At 55.7% G+C, this 23,050-nt stretch overlaps 1 protein-coding gene across 2 annotated transcripts; it reads left to right on the top strand.

Moving 5' to 3' along the window:
- Positions 1 to 16,105: 16,105 nt before the first annotated feature.
- FGF1 (fibroblast growth factor 1) lies at positions 16,106 to 22,722 on the top strand (the record flags this gene model as incomplete). Of its 2 annotated transcripts, none has more annotated exons than XM_082006444.1 (3): positions 16,106 to 16,359; positions 21,475 to 21,578; positions 22,531 to 22,722. In XM_082006444.1, exons 1-3 carry the CDS (start codon positions 16,191 to 16,193, stop codon positions 22,720 to 22,722), a joined length of 465 nt encoding a protein of 154 aa, XP_081862570.1. In that variant the 5' UTR covers positions 16,106 to 16,190. The 2 variants fall into 2 exon arrangements, with proteins under 2 accessions (XP_081862570.1, XP_081862569.1); XM_082006443.1 differs by having other exon boundaries at positions 22,528 to 22,722.
- Positions 22,723 to 23,050: the final 328 nt, after the last annotated feature.

The raw sequence follows: 23,050 nt of genomic DNA, 5'->3' as shown, positions 1-23,050 counted from the left end.
GTTCAGAAATAAGAGGTTGCAAGGAATGGTGGAGAAAGATGAGCATTAACAACAGGTTAATCACCAGCTACAGATAAATCCCCGGAAGGCAAAGGCTGCCCATCACCAAGATCCCTTTAACCGCAGCCTGCGCCAGCGCAGACGCAGCTCATGGCCAGAGTCACGGCCACCAGGAATTTGCAATTGGAGTAGACCCCAGGGAAGCGTTCTCCATGTTCCACAAGCAGGTGCAAGCAGAAAGCCAACGTGAGGGGCCGTGGATATGGCCCCACGTGCGGACAGAGTTGGAGGGTGGAGATTCGAGGCTTTTCTGCCAGGCAGCCCCAGACCTGAACTTTTTCAGGTGAACCGGCTGCCACCAGAAACGCGCTGAAGAGCGATATATGGGGGGACCATTTGCCCGTGCAACTGAGAGAGACCACAACCAGGGCCTTGAGACATATAGAGTCATTAAGGTTGGAAAAGGCCTCTGAGATCATCAAGTCCAACCCTCAACCCAACACCAAGCCCACTAAACCATGTCCCTAAGTGCCACATCTACATGTTTTTTGAACACCCCCAGTGATGGTGACCCCACCACCTCCCTGGGCAGCCTGTGCCAATGCCTGACCACTCTCTCAGTAAGGACATTTTCCCCAATATCCCATCTAAACCTCCCCTGGCGCAACTTGAGGCCATTTCCTCTCATTCTGTCGCTGGTTACTTGGGAGAAGAGACCAACACCCACCTCACCACAACCTCCATGTTAGCACTTGCATTGTATCTTATAAACCCTGTTAGTAAACATTCTCTAAACGTGAATATGCATTCCAGGGAGGTGCCCGGTGAGCCTGCCCTGGCCCTCGCCGGCTGCTCTGGCGCGGCTGACCCTGGGTACCGATCCATCACCCTCTTGAACGTGGTGGGCATGGACTCATGATGGGGGCATTTTTAGAAGTGCTGTATGCATTTTCTGCCACTGCAGAACTGTAACTCGGGCTGGAGGCCTGGCTGGGTTTGTCTTTCAGATGGCTCACAATAGAAATCTCTTTGCAGAAGGATTTGTTGAAAACCAGTTCGGTGAGAGAGAGAAGACTATTGCTTTGTCATGGTATCTCTGTCCTGGCGTTTTGTGTGGCCTCCATGAATGCAGTAATCCTCCCTGTCTCCCCATTTGTCAAAGAAAAAAGATGGCTGACTCAGCAGTTCTCAGTAATGGCACTTACTGTTTTTTGCCTTGTTTCCGACAATCAGTGTTGTTCTAATGCTGGTGGAGAACAAAAGCAGACGCAGAGGCCTTGCAGAGCAGTTGCAGAAGCCATCAGTGACTTGCAGATTTTATATACTTCAAATGCTGTCAGTGTTAACGTGTGTAACTCCCGCGGGACGGGACTCGCGCTTCGTGCCTGGGTCGGAGGCAGCAGTGGACTTCGGCCGGGGAGGAGGCAGAGGCAGGTCTGCGGGGTGCAGAGCACCCGGCGTCTGAAGGTAGCAAGACACGGGTCTCCACAAGCCCTTCTTCTCTTTCTAAAAGCTTGCTCACACGCTAAGGAAAACAGCATAACAAAAATGCTTCATTTTCCCAGCTGATAAACGCGGCAGCTAAAGGCTAACGCAGGCCCTCGAAGCGTGCCATGGTTAATATTTGTGAATTCCTTTCAAGAATAGCTAATACACAACCAGTGCTAAATACTATTCTATTAACCCCAGCATAGCATCTTAACACGCATCCATGGTCCAGCTTAAAGCCTAGCTTTTGTTTTCATAAGGTAACAAAACCCACTCTTCTGGGTCTTACCCAACTCAGAAGCGAATTCGGAAGAGCCCCCTTTCCCCTTCTGTTTGTGCTTTCCCAAACCCCCGGGTCTGATGCTTCCTGGGATGAGACAGAGGCACTTTAAGAGGAATGAAATCACCCCGGAAAACTGCATCCTCCAGAGTGGTGCCAGCAAAGAAAGAAAGATAAAAACGAGAGGAGAGGGAGAAAAACAGCGATTAAAGTGATCTGGTGACCAAAATAACACTGCACACAGGGTCACTTACTGATGTGGAAAAGGCAGCTATTCCAGAAAGCTGGAAACCTGAGGAGCATACAAGGGAATCCATCACACCAAGTGAGAGAGCCTGGAGCTCCCTGTGGCCGCGGAGCACTGCTCCACCAGCCAGTGCCGGGCTTTAAAGCACGGGGCAATAATTACGGTCACTGGGCAATTACCGTCCTCCTCCTTCGAGCCCAGGTGTATAATAAGCTGCCACGCTCTGCCCGGCGGCAGGGCACAGCACAGCTCCCTGCCACCGCTCACCCTCACAGCCCGCGGGTTTGGCAGGAGAGCGGCAAAGCCCTCGGCTGCCCACCTCTGCTCATAGTGCTGGGCTGGAAAAATCACGCCAAGCTGCTCCGACCTGCTGCCTCGCACAGCCCCCCTGCAGCTGCAGAGCCCCTTGCCGGCTGCCTCTGTACCCCCTTACCAGGGTGTGTGCTGCCTCTGTACCCCGTTACTAGGGTGTGTACCCCTTACCAGGGTACTAGTAAGTATTTACTATCCGAGTGCTGGCTGGGATTCATGCTGTCCCTGCATCCCAAACCCGCTCCCTTGCCCAGGGAGAGCACGCGGAGCCAGCGGGCAGCTTGGGGATGGACCAAGCAGACATCTCGTCGGCAGCATTTCCAAGCCTGAGGCATCCGAGCCTGACAGCGAACCCCGAGGACAAAGATTAGAAAAGAGGCAGACAAGGGCTCTCCGCACGAAGGGTTTTGCAGAGCGCGGGAGCCGGGCTGGCTGCTGTGCCCAGGGTGCCAGCCCCAGCCCTGGCTCCGCACCATTGACTCACGGGGTGACATCCAAAACCCTTTTGTCCCCTTCAGACTCATTTCTGGAGTGGTGGTGTCCTCTCCGAGCTGTCCTCCCGAAGATTCGCACTTTGCCCACAATGGTCTAGACACACAGTTCATAAATGACTCATGACTTGCTTGCGCTCATAAAGTCTGTCCTTGCTTCTGGCTCTTAATTTAGATCTGTGCTTCAAGAGTCGAAATCTGGGCGTCAGCCTTGACCTCGGATCTTTTCTTCCCACGTCTCTGGAGTTAGTAAGTCCGGCTGTCCCCCCTCCAGGCGAGCCCTGCCAGCACTCGCCCGTGCAGGGACCTTACTTCTGCAGAAAGGCTGTCCTTTTCGCTGCCCTTTGCAAGCCGTGGGACGGCTTCTCCTCCAGAGATGTCATCAGGCATCCCCAGCGCTGCTCAGGGACAACCTCCTGGTGCCCAGCGCTGCCCGTGCCCTTCCTCGCCGAGCTCGCACCTCTTCCTCCTCCAGCCGTGTGTCCCTCTGCACGGACAGGGTGCCAGGGCCGGGCACGATCCCCGCCTGGCACTGCCAGACAGTGCTCCTGTGCCCCGTCAGGGCCCCTCCCCGCGCCCTGCGGGAGGCACCGACCACCCCGAGGTGGAGCTGGCCCCGGGGGTGGCCCGTGCGAGGCGCACGGTCGCCCTTACGGGCGCAGCTCCCGCCCAGCATCCCCAGGCCAGGGTGTGCAGGCAGGCGGCTCGCCCAGCCTGCAAGCTGACCTTCGGGGCACGGTCACCCTCGCTTGCTCGGGGCGGCCCCGGTTGCACGCCGAGCCTGAGCCGGGCCCAGGTCACGGAGCGAGAGCGGGAGCCCCGAGCGGGTTATTTCCCTGGCTTGCTCTCGTCCCGCGCTGCCCGGGCAGACAGGAGGGGGAGATCTTTACCGTGACAAATCCCAGTCAGTGCATCAGAAGAACTCCAGATCCAAGCTGTTCGCTTGGACCAGAGACGCTCTGCACACCGCAAAGCCCCGTGAAAATCGTGCCAGAGCTCGGTGCCGGACGACCTGGCTGCTTTCTGCACGTCTGGCCCGCCAGACGCTGCCGGGGACAGTCGCAGACCCGCGGCTGTGGGCGCAGGCGGCCTTCTGCATCCCTGCACCGTCCGAGCAGGAGATGGACCACCCTGTCCCCTCCGCGCGTTTCCAGCCCCCGGACCTTGCGCAGCGCCGTTCCCATAGCCGTGGCCTGGCGGCTCCCCAAAGCTGCCCTGCCTTTCACCCGCTCGGGTTATATTTTTCCCCAGAGAGGTCACTCGTTAATCCTCTAACAGCTGCACATCCTCACAGGGCATGTTTATGTTATACAGAAGAATACTTACTCAATTGGGTACATTTTCCACTGGAATTTCCATCTCCCTTTATATTTGAGTTTCAATTGCAGGTCAAATCTTGGACATAAAATACAAGTATTTAATGTCAAGTAAAACACTCTCCCTTCCCCTCCCATAATATTCCCTTTGCTGCAGGGTGTTCTAAAAAGCTTCCAGCTGATGGGAAGAGTTTACTAACTGCCAAACTCTAAATGGGCTTTTTATAGCTTAAGCCTAACGATCTACACCTAATGCGATCCCCTGCGGGTGCACATGCGTGGGTGCTGCAGAAACGCGGCGAATGGCGCAGGCAGTCAGGGGATGCCCATTTACTCCCTGGGGACCCTGCACCCCAGCGTGGGGGCTGAATGCGCGGCTCCTGAGGAGGAACAAGTTAAAAACCCATTGGGGTCCCGGCCGCAGCATCCCTGGCCAGGCAGCCAGGGATGGCAGCTGCGGTTCCCCAAGCCGCGGAGCTGGCACGCGGCAGTTTGGTCCCGTCGCCCGAGCCCGGCGGCATCCATCGCCCCTCTCCAGGCCGGCTGCCGCGTGCCCAGGGCTTCTGAGAGGGGCTGCCTTCAGGGCGCCGAGCTGGAGCCGTGCCGCGGGGCTCGCTGACCGGCTCCTGCGAGCGGCTCCTGCTGACCGGGGCGTCAGGCGCTTTGGGGGGTGTTATCATGCACCAGCGCAGTTTGGGTCGGCTCTTTCCTGCCGGCATAGCTCTGTGAACGGGGGATGTTTGTGCCCTATGACCAGCCGGGTCTCAAAGGGGAAAGCTGCGTGTACTGGGGTGCATTTATGTAATTTTTAAAAATTCAGCCGAGCTAGGACAAGTGTCTTACGAATTGCACTGGGATGGAGACACTGCAAAAACATGTGAAACATTAACATCAGCATGTGGAGTCCCTGCAAGCAGATCACTGCAGCCTGCCCCGGGCACTCCGGCTATCCCGGGGCCATGAGCAGCCCCCGTGTCCCGGCCCCGCTGCAGCGCAGCAGGGATGGCAATGCCGGGAGCTGCAAGAGTGCCTTTTTTGTCCCAAAGTTTTTTGGCTTAGTTTGGGGTTTTTTTCCACTTAGATGATCCAGGGCATCTTTCTGCCTCCTATCATCGCTAGCATCCTCGGCTGCTTCCCCGTGGGCCAGCCCGAACCCGCAGCTTTCCCCTGAACCGGCTGTGGAAACACCGGGCACGACAAACATCCCCGTGTCTCTAGACTGCCCACGCGGGAGCTGGGAATAAACAGCGTGGGCGTCACCTCTGCGGAGAGCACGCTGCCAAGCGCTCTGCTACAGCAGCCGACTTCCATCAGGTAGTTAAAATTGCAGACTTCTGTCCTGCAATGTGCTTTTTATGGTGGTTTGTTGTTTACGGAGATGAGAAAGGGTAGAAGAGCCTTCAGAAAAACATCCCCTTGCCTCGGAGGGTACTGTTAGGGAAAGCCGCGGCAGCGTCCGAGGCAGGGCACTGTTTTCCTTGGAGCGGTGCAGAAGCAGCTGCCTGCTCCTGCCTGCTGACAGGCAGCCTGCGGCCACGCTGCCTTCTTCAGAGACGTCACGGCAAGGACCAAATTGGTGCCCACCCCTTTACGGACGCAGGTGCCTCGGTATAGCCCTGTCTGGGACGGGGAGGACCAGAATTAGGGCTGTGTCTTCTACCGAGGTCTGGCACGTCCCGGCGTGCGACTCGTGCTCCTTTCTAGGCTGGAAATGAGGGTGACAGATGGACAGCCCAGTGCCCGTGGGCCTCCGGAGCCACCTGGAACCAAGAACCCCCCAGTCTTTGCCTCAGGACCGCGGGTCAAAGCAGCGACCTGTCTGGCTCCACAGACGGCGCCTCTCACTAGTTCACTCCAGTGGCTAGTTATCCACGGCTAATTGTTCTGGGGCTTTTTGCTGACCCGCTCATCTGCACTTAACAAGATGCATCTCTGAGCTTGCCTTGCTCCGATCTTTCATTTGAAACGCTCCTTGTGTGCTCTTATGTACTGCAGCTTTACACTGGAAAGCATTTTCTCCAGCCCTAATGCAGATAAGAAAATTATTATTTATTGGAGGATTTTCCTGGTAATAGCAATTATTATCTCAAGCTATTGTTGCACTGTTAAGTTATTGGGCAACGGTGTGCACAGGAAAACACAGCCGGGCTGTTTACTCGAGCAGCTTGGAGAAAAAAACAGGAGTTAGCATCCATAGCTACTAGAGGCTAAATCTAAAATAAGATATTGAGCTGCAGAATTAAGAACAGAATTCTTCCAGCCAGTTTTTCTTAGAACTTAACAAGACAAGCTATATAGTCCTTATACAAATATATCGGAATGAACATAATTAACTCCCTGCGCATTTTCGACATGGTAAATCACTGCTGAGCTTATGGTGAACCCAGAAACCAAGTGATTTTCCTTGGAACAACCAAGACTGAGACTCTGCTGGAGGAAGTTCACTTTCTGAGTGATGATATGTCTACCGATGGTTAACCACGAGGATGGATGTGGGGTTTCACTTGGCCTGGAGATGAAACCCTCAATTCCAGCATCTTCTGCTTCTTTGGGGAAGGACATGGTATAAAGTCTGAACCCAAACTCAAATCCCAGTTTTGAAGCCTGAGCCAACCCTTGATTGAGCTTGGCCACCCTTCAGAGGGCCAGCTGCAGGAAGTGTTGCATCTGACACCACGTGAAAATTCCTGCTTTTCGCTCCTAATTCGAGCCTCACGCCTTATTAGCAACAGCACACGGAGATTTCGGACCCATCTGAGCACCGAGAGATTGGCGAGGGCTCATGGCTGATGGAGGGTGACCAAGAGGAGCAGTGACCAGGCACGTAGCTGAAATGGGGCCATCAGCAGGAGGCTTTGCTCGGGGTGGGACCAGAGGGCTCAGGACGTGGTACCACAGAGGAACCAGACCAGCCCCTTGACCTGGGAGCATTGCATAGAGAGAAATTTTGGGGCTAGAGTCTGTCATCTGGCGTCAGCTGCTGGTTTTACCGGGCAGAGGTGGCCTGCAAACAGAGCAGCTCCCCGCTGCAAGCAGCCACGCAGCTGCACCTCCCGTATCGAAAGCCTCCAAGAGACAGAGAGAAGGGAGGAGAGCTGGAGAAAAACACCCATAACCGGAGCAGGAAAACAAAGCTGTGAGAAGCCTGCCCGTGGCCAGGGGTGGCGGTGGCCAGGGCTGCCCTCTTGTCCGTCCGTCCGCCCGTCCGTGGGCGCGCGGGGCGGGAGCCGGCGGCCGCGGGGCAGCCACACCTGCAGCGCGAGCCCAGACAGCCTGGGCGCTCCCGCTTTGTGGTCTGACATTTTGCCCAGTGTCCTGCGTGGACACCGGGGGCGGGCGGCGGGGGGGACGGTGACATTTGCAAGGCGGGTGAAGCGTCACCCAGCTTAACCTCCCTGCCTGCCGGGAACTGGGCAGCGGGTCCCGAGCAGGGGGTGGATGGGGTGCCCGCTGCGGGGACTCCACTGCAGGGACCCTCCGTGCCAGGGAGCTGCTGAGCAGGAGCCGAAGGGGGAGATGCCGCTTCACCCCTCCATCGCTGCACCGGGGCACGCCGAGAGCCCCCCTGCCCGGGAGGGGAAGCCCTATGTTGCCACAAATCATTGCAACTTGCGACAACCAAGTCGTTTTTACAGCATCCCTTGTGGTTTCCACTCCCTCCGGAGCTTTTTCCCTGGGAAGGAAAACACAGGCAGACCCACAGAGGAGAGGTGCGCAAACGCGGTACCTGCACCCATGCGTCGTCCCTGGGTCCTCAGCAGCCTCAGCAGCCCAGAGCCATCCTTCCTGGGTGCCAGGGACAAGACCACGAGGGCGGTGAAACTCACGGCACGTGTTAGCGGCTCCCGGCCGGTCGCACGTGCCGGTGTGTCTCGGTCCGAGCGAGGTGCCGGGAGGCAGCGCTGCAGCGAAGCACAGAAGGGTCGATTATGGCGGTCTCAGCGTGAGCCTGCGAGGGGGAAAAGGCACTTGCAAGAGGCAGGCAGCACGCGCCGTCTCCTGGAGGGAAGGGGAAGCCCTTGGTGTTACTCCACTAATTGCTTTTTTTAATTAGGACGCCTGCTGCAGTGCTACTGGGGCAGCAGAGCTAGAGGTGCCCACAGCGAATCCCCGGGGATGAGGGAGCGAACGCTGGGTGCTGCTGGGCCCTGGGCTGCTCCCGGCTGCCGCCTCCCGCCAGCACCGGCGCAGCCGCCCCGGCCGCGGCTCTGGCCCCGGCAGCCCGGCCCCGGCACCGCGGCCCCTGCTCAGACCCCGGTCCCAGGGGAGAGCTGCAGCTCCAGCGCCGAGCGTGCCGCGGTGGAAGCATCTGCTTGCGCTGGGCAGAGCGGACTCGCCAACGGGCGCTGTAAACGGTGTCTTAAAGTAAAGACAAGCTCCCTGCCTGGGGAGGGAGGGCGGCAGGGACCGGCAGGGCAGCAGCAGCCCCCCCCGGGCTCCTCCCAGGGCCGGGCGGTTGCATTGCCTCTGCCGCGAAGCCCAAAGGTGTCCCCATGGACACCCGGGGGCAACACACCCTCCATCCTGTGCTTGGCTGGAGAGACGGAGCTTGTGCGATTCTCCGGCCAGTGTGTTCTTTCCAGGCAGCAGGTCCCACGCATCTGGCTTGCTCTGGGAGTGAGCGCTTAAATCCCCCACATGAGGCAATGGGATTTGCTTCTGCAGCCAGTGCACGTGTCCGTGTCCATGGTCTTGGTCTGAACCCAGACAGGACACATGAGGCAAAGCTCCTGCTCTCGGGCTGGATCCACTCCTGGAGCTGAAACTGTAATTAAGTTAATCGCTAGATTGCAGAAGGGCGTGGGTGGGGAGGTGGGAGAGGCTGGAAGATAATTAGAAAGAGGATCATCACCTTGTTTTCCTGTCTCCTCACGGATGCCACCAGCTTGCTGAGATGTTGCCCTGGACGCCCCAGCTTGAAGGAGCGGCTGGGGCGTCCCGAGCCTCGCAGCCACGCAGAAGTCACGCCTGGCTTTGAAGCAAAACGTCGCGCTGTGGGCAGGCCGTCGCTCAGCCGGGCTCTGCGCGGGTGGTCCTCACCCAAGCAGCTCTGTCCCCGAGGCAGGCACACATCCCCAGGGCTGCCTGCGCAGAAAGATGAGGCAGGAGCTAAAGCCGGGCTGGGATGGCATGAAATGGCCAAATCCAGCCTCACCGACCGCGTGTCTCTCCGCCGCGGTATGGAGGCAGCCTCGGGCAGGGCAGGGCTCCTCGCCGGGGCCGGGGCGCCGCCGACAGCGTCCGTCAGGGTCTGCCGAGGTGCCGGGGGTGCTGGGGGAGCTGCTCGCAGCACCTCCAGGAAGGCGACCGCGGGGACCTGCCCCCTGAACTCGAGTTTCCCAGGGGCTGGCAGAGGCCCACTGGTACAGCGTTCCCCACGGGCATCCCTAGGGCTACAGGATTGTCCCTCTTCACCTGGAGCCAGATGCCCTTCTCTAGTATGGTCATGCATTTTTAAACGCTGCCTCCGAGGGATGGTGAGCGAAGGGATGGGTTAACTCCTGCTGCAGTTCGTCACTGAGAACCCCCCGTGCCTTCCTCCTGGGCAGGCTGCAACCTTTTCTTAATCTGTCTTTACCACGATGCTCCTGGTGTTTATCATCAGCCTTTTTTTGGCAAAGAACTCAGTCACCCTTGCCATTAGTGGTACCCTCTCAGTAAACTGCTTGAATTTTCACGTTTACGCTCCTGTTTTACCTTACGCAAATCCAGTGTGACCTAACCGGAATGACTGTGTTTTCTGGTGGAGAGCAGGAGATGACGACAGCAGACATCAGTTAAATTAATTTCTACAGTTCTGGTCACACTTTATACCACATGTTCCACTTACAAAGGGTAAAACCTGACTGACAAATATTTTGTTAATCAGTTAATCATACTGCTAGAGAGAAAATCATCTTGCCATAAACACTGACTAGAGACAAGCCGATGCATTCCGCTGATATGCACAAAATGATCTATTACATATTTACCGTATGCTTCGCCTAATCATTTATTAAGTCCTTCTAAGGGGATCCACAGCCCAAGGAATTTGAGCCGTGCCTTGCACTGCCAGCCCTTTGAAGGGAGGGCAGCCCTCGCAGGCTGGCGGTGCGGGTGAAAACCCCAGACCCACCGTGCTGCAGCGCCGCAAGCAGCCCGCGCACGAGGAAGCCTCTTGCTGATCTCTGATCCTTTCCTGGGTGAGGAAACCCATCCCATGCAACGGATCTCTGAAAGTCATGATGAGTAAAATCCCTGTTTATCCAAGAGGTGTTTACTCTGCATGCGCAGGCAGTGCTTGGATCGCCCCAAAGCTGTACCTGCCGGCACAGGGCACTTCAGGAATCCCTTGGGACAGGCAATGGGTGGAGGAAAGCCAGAACCTGAATTCCTTAAAAATATTTTACCTGTTGTAAGTGCTTTCCATTCCCATATGTAGTGTCTGAACTGCCTGGGAAGTGACTGCTCTATCCAGGTGGCTGCAGTCAAAAGTGGGAATGGGAAATGTGCCCATCAGGAGGCGATGCTGTCTGATCAACAGCTGAGTCACCCACCCAGCAATAAATATGATTTCTGCTTTAATGGAGAAAACAACACTTTCCAAAGTGAAACCAACTGCAGTGTTTCCACTGAACTCACCGGTGAGTCCAATTCAGGAGACGCTGATCTCATTAACTGAAGTCTGACAAAACCTTAGAAGACTCCTGGGTTTAGCTGGCTTCTCGCCTGTTCGGAGTCTTCTGCACGATCTTTATCTGATCAGCTAGATGACAAGTGTGATTAACCGCACGTTTCATCAACGCACCCACACTTGTTCTGAAGCGGTGCTTAACAGAGGCTATCCACAACATTTCTTTCCCATCCCACGTAAAGGACTGTATCCAAAGCCAAGGACGATTTTAATGTATTTGAGTCAACCTCCAATCTTGTTTTAACCCGTGGTAGGTGAGATATTTCTGGTGTCCTCCGTGTAGGAGACGGGAATTTTACACTTAAGGAGAAAAAACAGGCTCACCTTAGCTGGTCATCTCACAGCTTCAGGGACAACCTGTGGGACAGAGGCACCTTTGGGCATCAGAGGTTGTGACGAGGCTGTGCTGGCGATCCAGCGTGCCCAGCTGCACGCACCGCACCGGCGCCCACCAGCCTCCGGCGCAGCGTGCTTTCACAAACATGCAGGATCTCTGCACTTGGCCTCAGGAAAACGGATCTGTTCAAGCAACTCGGGAGGAGTCTAAAGGAAAAAGGAGCGGCAAGGAAGTGTTGGGAGAGATGGACAAGAAGGAAAAACAGGCAGAGACATTTTAGCAACAGGATAAGGGACTCCATCTCCCCACAGTTCCTCACTGCTCTTGGTCTAGGTAACCTTTGCAGTCTCTGACGAGACGGCTCGTTAAGCTGCTAACGAGTTTGACTGGTGATGGAGGTTTGTGGATGGTGGTGGAAGATGCTCATCTCCCAGCTGAGAAGCAACAACTTCCCACCCTCGCGGTCTCCAGCTACCGCGCGTGTACAGAGGGGTGCCCAGAAAAGGTATGGAGTTAGTTCCCCTGGGAGCAGGGACCACCGCAGGGACCGTCCCCCAGGCAGAGGGACGTGGCCGGAGCGCACCCAGCTCTGCCAGGAGCCCCACGGGACCCAGCGCGGCTCCTCCCGGCTTGGCTCCTCCGCCGAGACTGCTACCGAAAACCTGGGGCGCTGGAAGTGGTGATGGGAGGTTAGTCTTAGCCGGCCGCTAAGTCTGTGTCACAGGAGCCACAAAAGAGCCATGGAAGTACCCTTGAAGCCACAAACAGCCTGGTCCGAATGTGACCCAGCAATCCAGACACGCGAAAAAAAATTCTGGGCCATTAGCCATCCCCAAGTTGTCAGTCTCATCACACTGTCTTTGTAATGCAAGCAAAGGGGACAACAGTACTGTCCAGCGAAGTCTGCACTGCTTTTAAAACGGGAAGGGAAAAGGACCTCACTCCTTTTCCACGGCCCCCAGCGTGCACTGTTATTTCGGAGCTCACACAGAGTTCGCCTGTTACTGGCAATGTAACCGGCTCTCGATGTTCAGTCTCGGATGCTTGCAGAGTTTGGGATTTCACATCAAAGCCGCTGGTTTGGCTGCTGTAGCAGCAGCGGTCGGTGATAAAGTTTGGAACCAAACCCAAACTTCTCCGAATTTCACAGCTATTCCGGTTCATCTCTCCTCGCTGCTGCAAGGAGCACGCACACTGCAGTGCCCCAGCCACCAAAGTTCAGTAGGACTTGGTTAAAAATAGCATTCAGGCTTTAACTCTCTTTTTAGGTCCTTTTTTTTCTTTAGAAAGCTATTTCTGATCTTTTGGGGTTCTGACATCTCCTTCCACAGCCTAGGAGGAAGGGCCGGGTGCCCCGGCTGGCAGGACCCCCTGCCCCTGCGCCTGCAGACGGAGCTGGGGCCACCCCAGCGCAGATGCCCTGGGTCCAGCTCCCGGTGCTGGTGCCATTCGTTCTCAGGGGTGGTTTCCTCTTAGGCGATGCAGCACTTGAGATCTTCGGGAGTGCAGTGGACGAGTGTGTTACGCAGGGGCGGGAGGAAAGAGAGCCATGAACACAGCTGGTCTTGGACAAACACTCTCCAACTCGGGCTCCAGCCTGCTGTCCTAGTGCGACCGGGGTGTCAACGGCTTGGCGGCAGCAGCCGTCCCCCTCTTACAGCAATCTCCTCTCGGAATATTTTCCTTTCTCCGTGGGGCACCAAGTAACTGCTGGAGTGCGGTGTCTCTCAGCTTAGCATCTTGGAGAGAGTTTTCTGTTCCGCTTTGAGCTACTTAATCATTTTGTTGGGCTTGTACCCAAAAAAATAAGGCCCTTTATGTTGTCTTTGGTTCAGGTTCTCTCACTCACTCTTGCTTTTTAATTCCCATAAAAACCTAACGTGTTCCTGCCAAAAGCATAATAGTAGGGCCGTGAGCGGTGGTGTCTGTAGAGTACCGACTCCACGGTCATAAAACTATGAGAACAGCAATAGTATTTAGCACGGAGAGACAATGGGAGTGGAAAATAGTGTTCATTCAGCTCCTCTTGTGGAGTCAAAGGCTGCTGACGAGCACTGAACACGTCCTAAAAATAGCAAAAAACCTTAAAGGAAACGTGAAAACGAAGAAGCCATTTCCAGTCAAGCTGCTCTGCTAACGCTATCCGTACATCCCCTTGAATGCGCAGACCTGCAGGTGACCGGCGGAGCATCCCAGCCCGCTCTGAGCTCTAGGCTTTGGGATGCTGGTTTCTCACTTCTATCCGTCATCAACCCCGGAGACTTCTGAGCGCCCTTTACCCTTAGATAAAGGCTCAAGAAAAGCTTTCGTTCCAGTAAATTACACAATACCGCTGATCTTGATTAATGCCTAGTAAAGCACTAAAGCCTTACATACCATGTGGAACGACTTGAAGGCTTTCACACAGAGAAAGTTGGCAGGCAGTTGTCATTAAAAATCAAACTACTACGGGAAAAGCATGATCTCTTGACAGAAAAATAAATTTTGGGACCAGACACTCTGAGAAATACCTAATTTCAGCTGCCTGACAACTGTTAACAAAGGATTTCGAAGCTATACTTAGCTTGTCCATCAGCTGCCTTGGAAAGCCACCAGGACCGTAAAGCTTCTCCTGAGCTCTCCTGGGTTGCTTCACCACCTCATCGCAGGGCACGGGGGCTCGCCCCGGTTATCACCTGCAGAAAGCACTTCCCAAAAACCAGTCTGTGCCGAATGGGCGAATCTGTGAAGCTTCACCACTTCCAAACACACGAAGTCCGAACGCACCGGCGCCGAGACGGACATGGGGTTCGTGCGATTCAGAAGCAAAGGCATCGGCAGAGGCAGTTGTAAAACGTGGTCAGACTCCTTGGGAAAGGGTTAATACTTTGGGCTTTGCAAATGGCTCCAGAGCAAAGGCGAGCTTTGGGGAGATGCACAGTGCGGGGAGAAACTGGCCTGGAGACGGTTTTCAAACCTAGACAAGAACCAAAAGAGCCTCCAGTGCAAAACACCATATAGCTGAGGAAGCTTGGTAGACGTTGGCCCAGAAAATGTGACTTACCAAAGAAGATCAGAACGGTTCTAGGGAGAGGGCAGTGGGGAAAAGTTTAAAATGGCATGTCCTTGCATTTGCCTCTGTGTTCAGCTGTTGTATTAGTGATTTAATAACTCCATCTGCAGCAAAACACAGACCAATAGTCGAGAGGAAAGAGAAGCTGTTGTGAACCAGCAGCTACCAGAAGGAACTGAGGCCTGGGATGAGAGGGAATATTTTGTCCGTGACAGTTGCGTTCTCCTCTCCTAGGAAATCTCTGTTCTGACGGAGACCCCAAGGGGACACGTCTGAGAGCAAGGGATGAAAGTCTATGTACTGACCGAAGCTGGTTGCAATGGCTGGGTGTGTTTTCAGCAACAGCCATGAAGTCTTTATTTCCAAGGTTTCAGCTTTTAGCAATCCAGCTTTCATACGTTTTTATCTTCTGCAGACTTGTGGGATCCACGTGAAAGAATAATTTCCCCTCCTTGCAGCTGCATTTGCAAATTTACATACTTAAGAGTTTACAGCCAAATGTTTAGAGATTATCTGTGTAGATATACACGTGTGTGTGTCTGTATAGCAAAGAGTTGCAGTCCCTAATATCTCCCAGGTCACTCTTTAAGTACCACGGCACACCCACGCAGTATGATACTGGCTCCATCCTAATGTAGTACTGTGTAGTGCAACTCAGCACTAAATAGACATTTTTACAATCTGTAAATATATAAATATGTATAAACAGTGATTATCTAATACTTCCCATAATATAGCTACGGGAATACGTGACATTTAAAGTAATTTCCTGTATCTAGATTTATACTGTGCCCTCTCTTTTTCTGTTCGTAAATCCACTTCTCTATAAGCACTGCAGAACTTTGTATAAGACAGACAGCATGTTCATGGGAGATTTCAAATGCAGTTTCTAGGCCAGCAACATTCAGATAAATTTGAATATACCCGGGTTACGCCTGGGACTCCGGTCCCCACCCACCGCACCTCCTGATCCCACGGCCATGGCTGCAATGGCAGTTCTCCCCCGCCAGCGTTCACAGCATCTTTCCCTTACTGGTCTGATGATGCCTTCAGGTTTTGGCACGGCACCTGCTTAAACACGGATCATGACCACACGGTGTATTGCAAAATGAAGTTTCGATACGATCTCCGTGCATTCCCCCGGGAGAGCAGAGGAGCCCCACGGGAAGGAGCGCTCCCACGGGATGGTGCTTGTTGCTCCTGAGCAGCTGGTAGTGCCCGTGCCCTCTTACGCCCTTCTGCATCAGCCAGAGCTTTGCCTTTCCCTTTTAACCGCTTTTACTGAGGTGCAAGGGTGCACAAATGTGCTATAATCTAGGCCTAAAGTTCCTTTTTTCCACATGCATCAGCATACGGGTAAATCTGCTCGCCGCCCAGGCGGTGAAAGCCTCCTGCCCCCGGCTCATCTCCCACAGTACCTAACTCCTCTCCTGACCTTTAGCGTGCGTGTGCCGTGGCCAGGTGAGATGCGGAGTGCCAAGGTATGAAGTAATATTTGCTATCTGGCATGCGGTACGTGCTGCAGTACCCAGTCATAATCGTGTTTGAAAGTTATAATAGTGGCGGGAGCTATTAACCTGGGCTCCCTTCCTGCCTCTTGTGGCTTTCAATCAGACACTGGGTGTTTTTCAGACTTTTTTTGAGCGTATAATTTTAGTACGCACGTCAATAGAAAGCAGAAAGAAAACAGAATTCACTGTGATAAAATTAAAAGGACAGAGTCCCTACCCAGCCGTCACCCAGTGAGGAGACGACCCCCCCCTCCTCCCACACCCGAGGAGCATCACCTTTCGGGCTGTGTCACTGCCGGAGCCATCACCCGCGGTGTGAATCACCTGCCCCGCAGCCGGCCCGGGGCCTGGCCGGGGACCACCGGGCTCCCTGCCCTCCCTTTAAAAGCCTGGCAGAGCAGCGAGTGCCGAGCAGTCGGTGCCACCGCTCCTGCCATACGCCGCCACGTCTCTTGCAGCCCGGCTGCCGGGAGAGGCTGGGAGATGGCCGAAGGGGAAATCACGACCTTCACCGCCCTGACCGAAAAGTTCAACCTTCCCCCGGGGAACTACAAGAAACCCAAACTCCTGTATTGCAGCAACGGCGGCCACTTCCTACGGATCCTCCCAGACGGCAAAGTGGACGGGACCAGGGACCGCAGCGACCAGCACAGTAAGCAAACCCAGCGGGGCTTCTCGGCGCTCCTCCTTGCTCCTATGATTTTATCAGCCTTTATCAGCCAGGAAGGGGGGAGCTGGAGGAGACGGGCTCTGTGCCGGGCTCTGTGCCAGACTCTCTTTTCTCCTGGTGGCAACACACCCTCCAGGAGGTCGGCACACACGCCGAGCACACCTATAGCCCGTACGCAGAGCCCGGGCAGGCACGGTGTGTGTGCTGTGCCACATCTGCAGGAGCATTAAATCTGAAACTGGTTATCAGACGAGTGGCAGGCAGGCCGGCGTGCTGGACCAAAGTGCTAACTGCGGCACGGCCGGAACAGAAAGGCTCGGGAGCAGCCTCACATCCTACGCAGACGCGGCCGTCGCACGTAATTCTGCGGCATCTTGGCGTTTGCTCGGGGTCAGGAGATTCGGCGCAGCAGCGGGCTGTGCAAAGGCAACGATGCCCGGCAGCACGCTGCGGCCGGGCACCCTCGCCCGAGCGGGCATCAGCCAGAGCGGGAGGTCGGGCCCAGATCCCTCTGTGTGCAGAACGGGTTTTATCTGTGTGTTCCGCACGCCGTGTCCCCTTGCCTTTGGGGAACTTCCTTCTCCCCGTATGCAGCAAACTAAACTCCTGCAGGGTGCAAAACCCAACAGAGGCAAGAGTGAGGTGAGAAAGAGTTATTTTGTGACTTGGGGCTTTAGAAATGCACTCCTGTTACCGCTCCCTTTTTTCTGAAAACAAGCACGGCCTCCTGTGTGCCGAAGCGGTTACAACACATTTTACGTGCACCTCTGCGTCGCGAAGATTTAGCAGGTTCCCAGAGCTGCCATCCGCGGCCAGAGCCTCCTCTTGCCCGTCCCCGTTCCCGGCAGTCGGTGGTGCCGGCGGCTCCAGCCCACGGGACATCGGGGACCTGCTGCTGGGAGGAAGTGGCCACGCCGATGCCAACACTTGTCCTACCATTCCCACTGCCTTTCTAGGAGGACGTTCGTTCTCCATAATTGGCATCACAGTTTGCCCTAGGAAGCTGGCCGGACTCGCGTGCCAAAAAGTGCCGGTTTTGTAAATGCTGCCATAAAGTGCTGCAGACTATCTGACATAGGGCAAACCTTAATATCGGCAATTAGTAACACTACCCTGTACGCAGGGGACGGTGCACGTTTGTCCTGTTCAGTAGGCGTCCATGGCACCGAAGGCATCGAGAGCTCTTTCCCGGCCAGCAGCCCACGCGACCAGAGCCGAGCTGCAGCGCTGAGGCTCTCTTGCTTTGACCAAGCCACGCAAAGCCCTCAGGTGAGAGCTGACTACCTGGCCCTGACAGCCAGAAGCCCCTTGCCCTCGGCAGCTCTCCCCGCTGAGCCCGGCCAGGCTGTCAGCACTGACCGGTGGGGCCGCGCAGAGCCACCCCCAGCAAACCGCTCGGACAAAGGAGAGCGTGGCTGCGTAAGGACAAAGACACAAAATCCAAGGTATCGGTTGGGAAGTTTTAAGCTTTTAGGGCTATTGCACTTCCAACGTGCTTGGGAGGATTTTTTTAAACCAGTGCCCAAGGAGAGGTGGACCGGCAGCACAGCAAACCTCCCTGCGGGGCTCTGCGGGCAGCGGGGCCGGGCTCTTCCCCACCGCTGCGCGCCGCAGCTCTCGGTTCGTGGCAGAAACCTCTGGGTACACCATATCCTGAACGCTTACTGGAATATAACTGGGACCTGCCAGGCTCCTATCTGGTTAGAAAGAAGGGCTGGGAGGAGCCAAGTCTGCCTTACAAATTCTAAGAAAAGCACTTTTATTTTCTTTAAACCACAAGCATACATGTGGCTTTCTCCCCCAAACTTAACCTTTCTTATTGTTGTTTTAACGAAGGGCAGTTTCTAGCAGAGTTTTAATTATGAACGCCGTTTCCCCGCCACTCGCACAGCATGCGGCCACGCAGGACGGGCAAAGGCAAAGGATAAACACGGCAGCCTGGCGTAAACCGGGCACTGACCCTTCCCAAAGCCCTGCAAGAGGCGGACAAGGACGCTGACCCAGGGGATCGGCAGAAGGCACGACCCGGCTCACAGGACCCACAAGCCAGCGGCTGGAGAGGCTGTAGGAGCTCAGCTGGCGTCTCTGCCAGATTTTGCCAGGGCTGAGATTTTGCTGGAGTCAGAAGGGGGACGCAGAGACGCCCGTGTGCCCCGGGGAGCGCGGCACGGGTTTGCAGAGCCCGCAGCAAGGTGACATCTCCCGGGACACGGGGTGCTAACGAGGACACGAGTGTCCAGCTCCTGCACCCCAGCCTCAAGCCCACCGTCTCACAGCACGGATGCTGCCACACAGCCCGGCCTTTTTCCCCTCGGCAAAGCAAGCCCGTCAGCGTGGAGTGAGCATTCCCCCTCCGGCCGCCAGTCCCCATGGCCACACCACGCACACAGGCAGCAAGTGCAGGCAGGGAGCGCAGGCAGCACTCCTGTGCGTGGCCCCGCTGCGCCCCAGCACGCTCGCACCTCACCAGCTGCTGGCCTGCGGCCGTGAGTTTGGGAACCCGTGCCAGAAAGGAACCTCCTGTAAATGATCTCGTAAACTTGGATATCCGAACGTACAAATATTTACAGAGGAAACTCCTGGACGGGCTGCGTGCCAGCGGAGCAGCCCTGCCGGCGCGGTACCCCGCCGCTGAGCACTGACGGCTGCCCGCGGCCCTGCCCCTGCGCCTGGCAAGCGCCGGAGCTGCTCGGCTCCGCTCCCCGACGCGCCAGGGGAGCGGCCCAGACTGTGACCGGCGCCGTGGGACGCTCCTTACGCAGCTGGGACAAGCACCGGCCAGCGCGGAGCAAGCCAGATCCACACGGGCAACCTGGGGGTGACAGCGGGGAGAGAAGCCCCCGGGGAGGGACGAGGCACGGGAACGCCCACGGCTCATCCGAGGAGCCAGTGTGCTCAGCTGCGTTACAGCCCGCATCGGTGCTTTGCGAATAACTGCCCGCTCCCACGGGCATTTAGTTCCACGTAAATACCAAGAATTCTTATTTTCGTCTTCAACCGCCTCGCCGGGTGCTAGCCCCAGAATCAGGAGGATCTCTAAGGAGAACAGAAGTCACTCGCTCCGAGCCCTCGTCGTCCAGCCCTGTGTAAGGATTCCCTCACCGTGTCCTTTGCTGCCGTGCGTGGGGATCCAGAGCTTGCACCGTGAGATGGAAAGAAAACTCCCCAGGACATGGCAGACCCTCGAGGACAAAGCCCATGCTTGTTTCCACAAACAGCCTTATTTTCTCTGTCTCATCCCATTACTTCATGGAAGAAAATATCTTTACAGACCTGTAAAAAAATGCAAGAATTTGTGCATGAGCTCCTTCCATTCTCCCTCCCTCTGCGGCCGGAGACCTTAACGTCCCCATCAGCAGCTGGAGGGTCTCCCCGCTCCCCTCTCTCAGAGGCAGTTTTTAGGACAATATCATCGTTTTTAACTCGTTTCCCTCTTTCCCCGGCTGGACTTCTCCTTGGCCATGTCCTGGGGTAGTAGCGCGTCCAGTAGCGCAGCGAATGCAGGGTGGGCTGGGGGCTGTCCCGCTGCGGCATTTGCCGGCTGCCAGCTCCCAGCTGCAACCAGGCAAGGACTGCGTACTGCTGCAAATCTGCACCCAGGCAATTTACTAATTAACCATCATTTACTGAGCAGGAAACACCAAAAATTAAGAACGTGACCATTACAGCAAAGATTTCACTGGGACAAGGGCTTCTGCCGTGCCAAGAGGTAACATTGTCTTCTACCTCATCCAAAAAAGGATATAATAAAATAAATTTTAAAAAAAAGGAAGGAGCTGGAGCTGAGGCGTCCATTCTTACTTCATTCAAACCAACCTAAATATTCCTGTTGCAAATCTCTGCAGTGCAAGCTCAGTAAAAAAAAGCTGACGAGGAGATGGGAATGATCCTTCGGAAGAGTTGGACTTCGCACGTCAGAGCCTGGCTGTAACCGCAGCCCTCCGCGCGTGCCGGCGGGGCCGCTACCTGGTCAGCCGTGGGTTTTCCTGCCGACCCATGAGAGCAGTCCGGGGTCCTGCCTGAGCACACAGTGCTGGAGAGCCGTCCTCCCAGAGCTTCTCTCCAACCCGGTGGCCTCTTCCCTCGCCTCTTCCTCATAAACACGTTAAGCAAGAACTTGAGCCAAGTTTTAGTCACTTTCTGAGACTCCTATAATTTGCAAAGTAAGAAAAAAAGGAACTCACGGGGCAAAAAAAGGTAACCAGGCAAACAGAAAGTTTAAATGTGCTGCGTCAGGTGGAGGATGCCGAGCAGAGGAGGGAGGTGGCCCAGACGCCCTGGCCTGCAGCTGAGCCGCTCCCCTCCCGCACTGCAAGGCCAATAAGGAGCTTTTTTTGCCCCAGAGTTTCCAGCCGAAGTCCAGCATCGGTGACGGGGACGGAAAGCCGGTGCCCGGTGGGCTGCGTGAAGCGACGCAGCATCGCCAGGAACCCATCGCCCCCGCCCAGCCCGTGCGCCAGCAGGCTCAGCTCTCGGTTTGGTATCAAATTCACGTTATCACCGCGGGCTCGGGCAATCTAAGGCACGCCTCACGGCTACCTACGGGAGGTATTTTTTAGGATGAAGATCGGCCCTTTCTGTTTCTGCGCTATCCGCCTACGACACGTCGCGTAATGCCAGCTGCGGCACGCAGCGGATGGGATGCTTTGGATCAGGGTTTTGCAACGCAGGCATCTGAAGTCTGCCCGTCCCTGGTTTAGCTCTCGAAATACTTCTTCATATGTCACTCCTTAAGTGTCTTGTCAAAACCACATGAGAAATTTGTAAATTAGAGCCAGAATTAAAACCCCAATCTCCTGTGTCCCATTCCAGCATCTTAACCAAAAGGCTGCCCTTCCTTTGATGTAAAATAAGGAAAAAATTGGTCTTTGGTTCCTAAAACACGGCTGTGGGGTTTCTTTGAAGGAGAGGGTACAAGGAGACACTTTTATTACACGTTGTACTGTTTCTTATAAACTCTTTATAAGCCAAGCTTCATAACAAAAATACCCTGCTAACTTTCCTAGCAGCTTGGACACCGTCTCTGACAACCTCTATTTTTTTTTTTCCTTTCCTATTTTCCTTTTACTTTTGTTGTTGTTTTATTTTTACTTGCAGTTCAGCTCCAGCTGAGCGCGGAAAGCGTGGGAGAGGTGTATATAAAGAGCACCAAGTCTGGGCAGTACCTGGCGATGGACACCAACGGGCTGCTCTACGGCTCGGTAAGTAGGAGGTTTATGTGGGACCAGACACAGAGAGGGTTTGAGGTTTGCAGAAATCTCGTAGCTCTGAGTAATGCAAACCGCAAGCAACAATTAGCCTCTGTTATTTTGGTAGCTGGACGGCCGCTCTCCATCCGGCTTTATTTTGGGGGAAAATAAATAAATAATCAGAGAACACCATTTACCGCCCTGCCTCGAACACTTGACAAATATCGTGTGCCGGATCTGGAGCAGCAGCTGCTTTGCACCCCCCGGCTCCGCGAGCGGGGCGGTGGGGGACCCCGGCAGAGCAGGGCGGGCGCACCTCCGGCCCGGCTCTTCCAGCCGCGGCAGCGCCCTGCCCGCACCTCTGCCTGCCTCCTGCCGCCTCGCCACCGCTTTGCGAGGCGCTTCAGGGCCGCTAGCGGGGCCGCGAGGGGAGGCAGCCCCAGGCAATGGCCCCCCCGCCACCGAGCAAAGGCCTCCCCGCGTTTTCCCTCTCTATCCCGGTCGCACCGAGCCCGAGGAACAGGGCATGGACTCACCGAGAATAATCTGGTTCTTTGAGATTAGTCCCATTTACAGCGAAGCGCGCAACACGTAATCCTGGTCACAGGCTGCTTAGCCTCACCGAAGAGCCCTTCTGTTCCCCGTGCTCATGCCCGGAGCCCGCAGCGGCCACCGCGCAGGTTAGTGCCAGAGCAGGAGCCCGCGCCAGGGCCGGCTTCCAGAGCGCGGGGCCGGGCTCGGTCGCTGCCCAGGTCACGGACGCGTTACTGTAGGACCAGCCCGGGGGACTAAATCAAGGCTACTTGATCACTGCCACACATTAAATACGAACTTTACTGCGGCACGGAGACCTCAGCGGCGGGTCTGGAGAGCATCCTAGCCAGGGAGTGCCCAAGCCAGGATCGCTGCGTTGGGACCGGCATCGCCCCGTCTCACTGTCTTTACCCGGGCTCTCTTTCAGCAGTTACTGGGCGAGGAGTGCCTGTTCCTTGAAAGGATCGAAGAAAACCATTACAACACGTACATCTCCAAAAAGCACGCGGATAAGAACTGGTTTGTTGGTCTGAAGAAGAATGGGAACAGCAAGCTGGGGCCGCGGACTCACTATGGCCAGAAGGCGATCCTCTTCCTCCCGCTGCCCGTCTCGGCTGACTAAGCTCCGTCCCGGGAGCTCAGAGAAGACCTGAAGCCCAAAACCCAACCATCGCCGCCTCCTTTTCCCTCGCTCTCTCTCTTTTTGGCTAGTATGACAGAGCCAAACATTAGAGTTCCGAGCTTTAGGTAAAGGCTTTACCAAAAATAGACAAAGCAGAGCTCCTCCGCTCTGCACGAAGCTTTGCAGAGATGAGGGGGACAGCCCCGACACCCCCCAAAGTCCGCTGGCACCCCCACCTCCCCCTGCCCTCTGCCGGCAACGCGGGGCCGGCTCGTGCCACGGCCACGCTGCAGCTCCCGGGGCCATGCACAAACCTGCCCCGGGCTGG

This window comes from Phaethon aethereus (genome assembly GCF_964289735.1).
Source record: "Phaethon aethereus genome assembly, chromosome: 14".
NCBI lineage: Eukaryota > Metazoa > Chordata > Aves > Phaethontiformes > Phaethontidae > Phaethon > Phaethon aethereus.
This window is presented reverse-complemented; position numbering and strand designations above follow the sequence as displayed.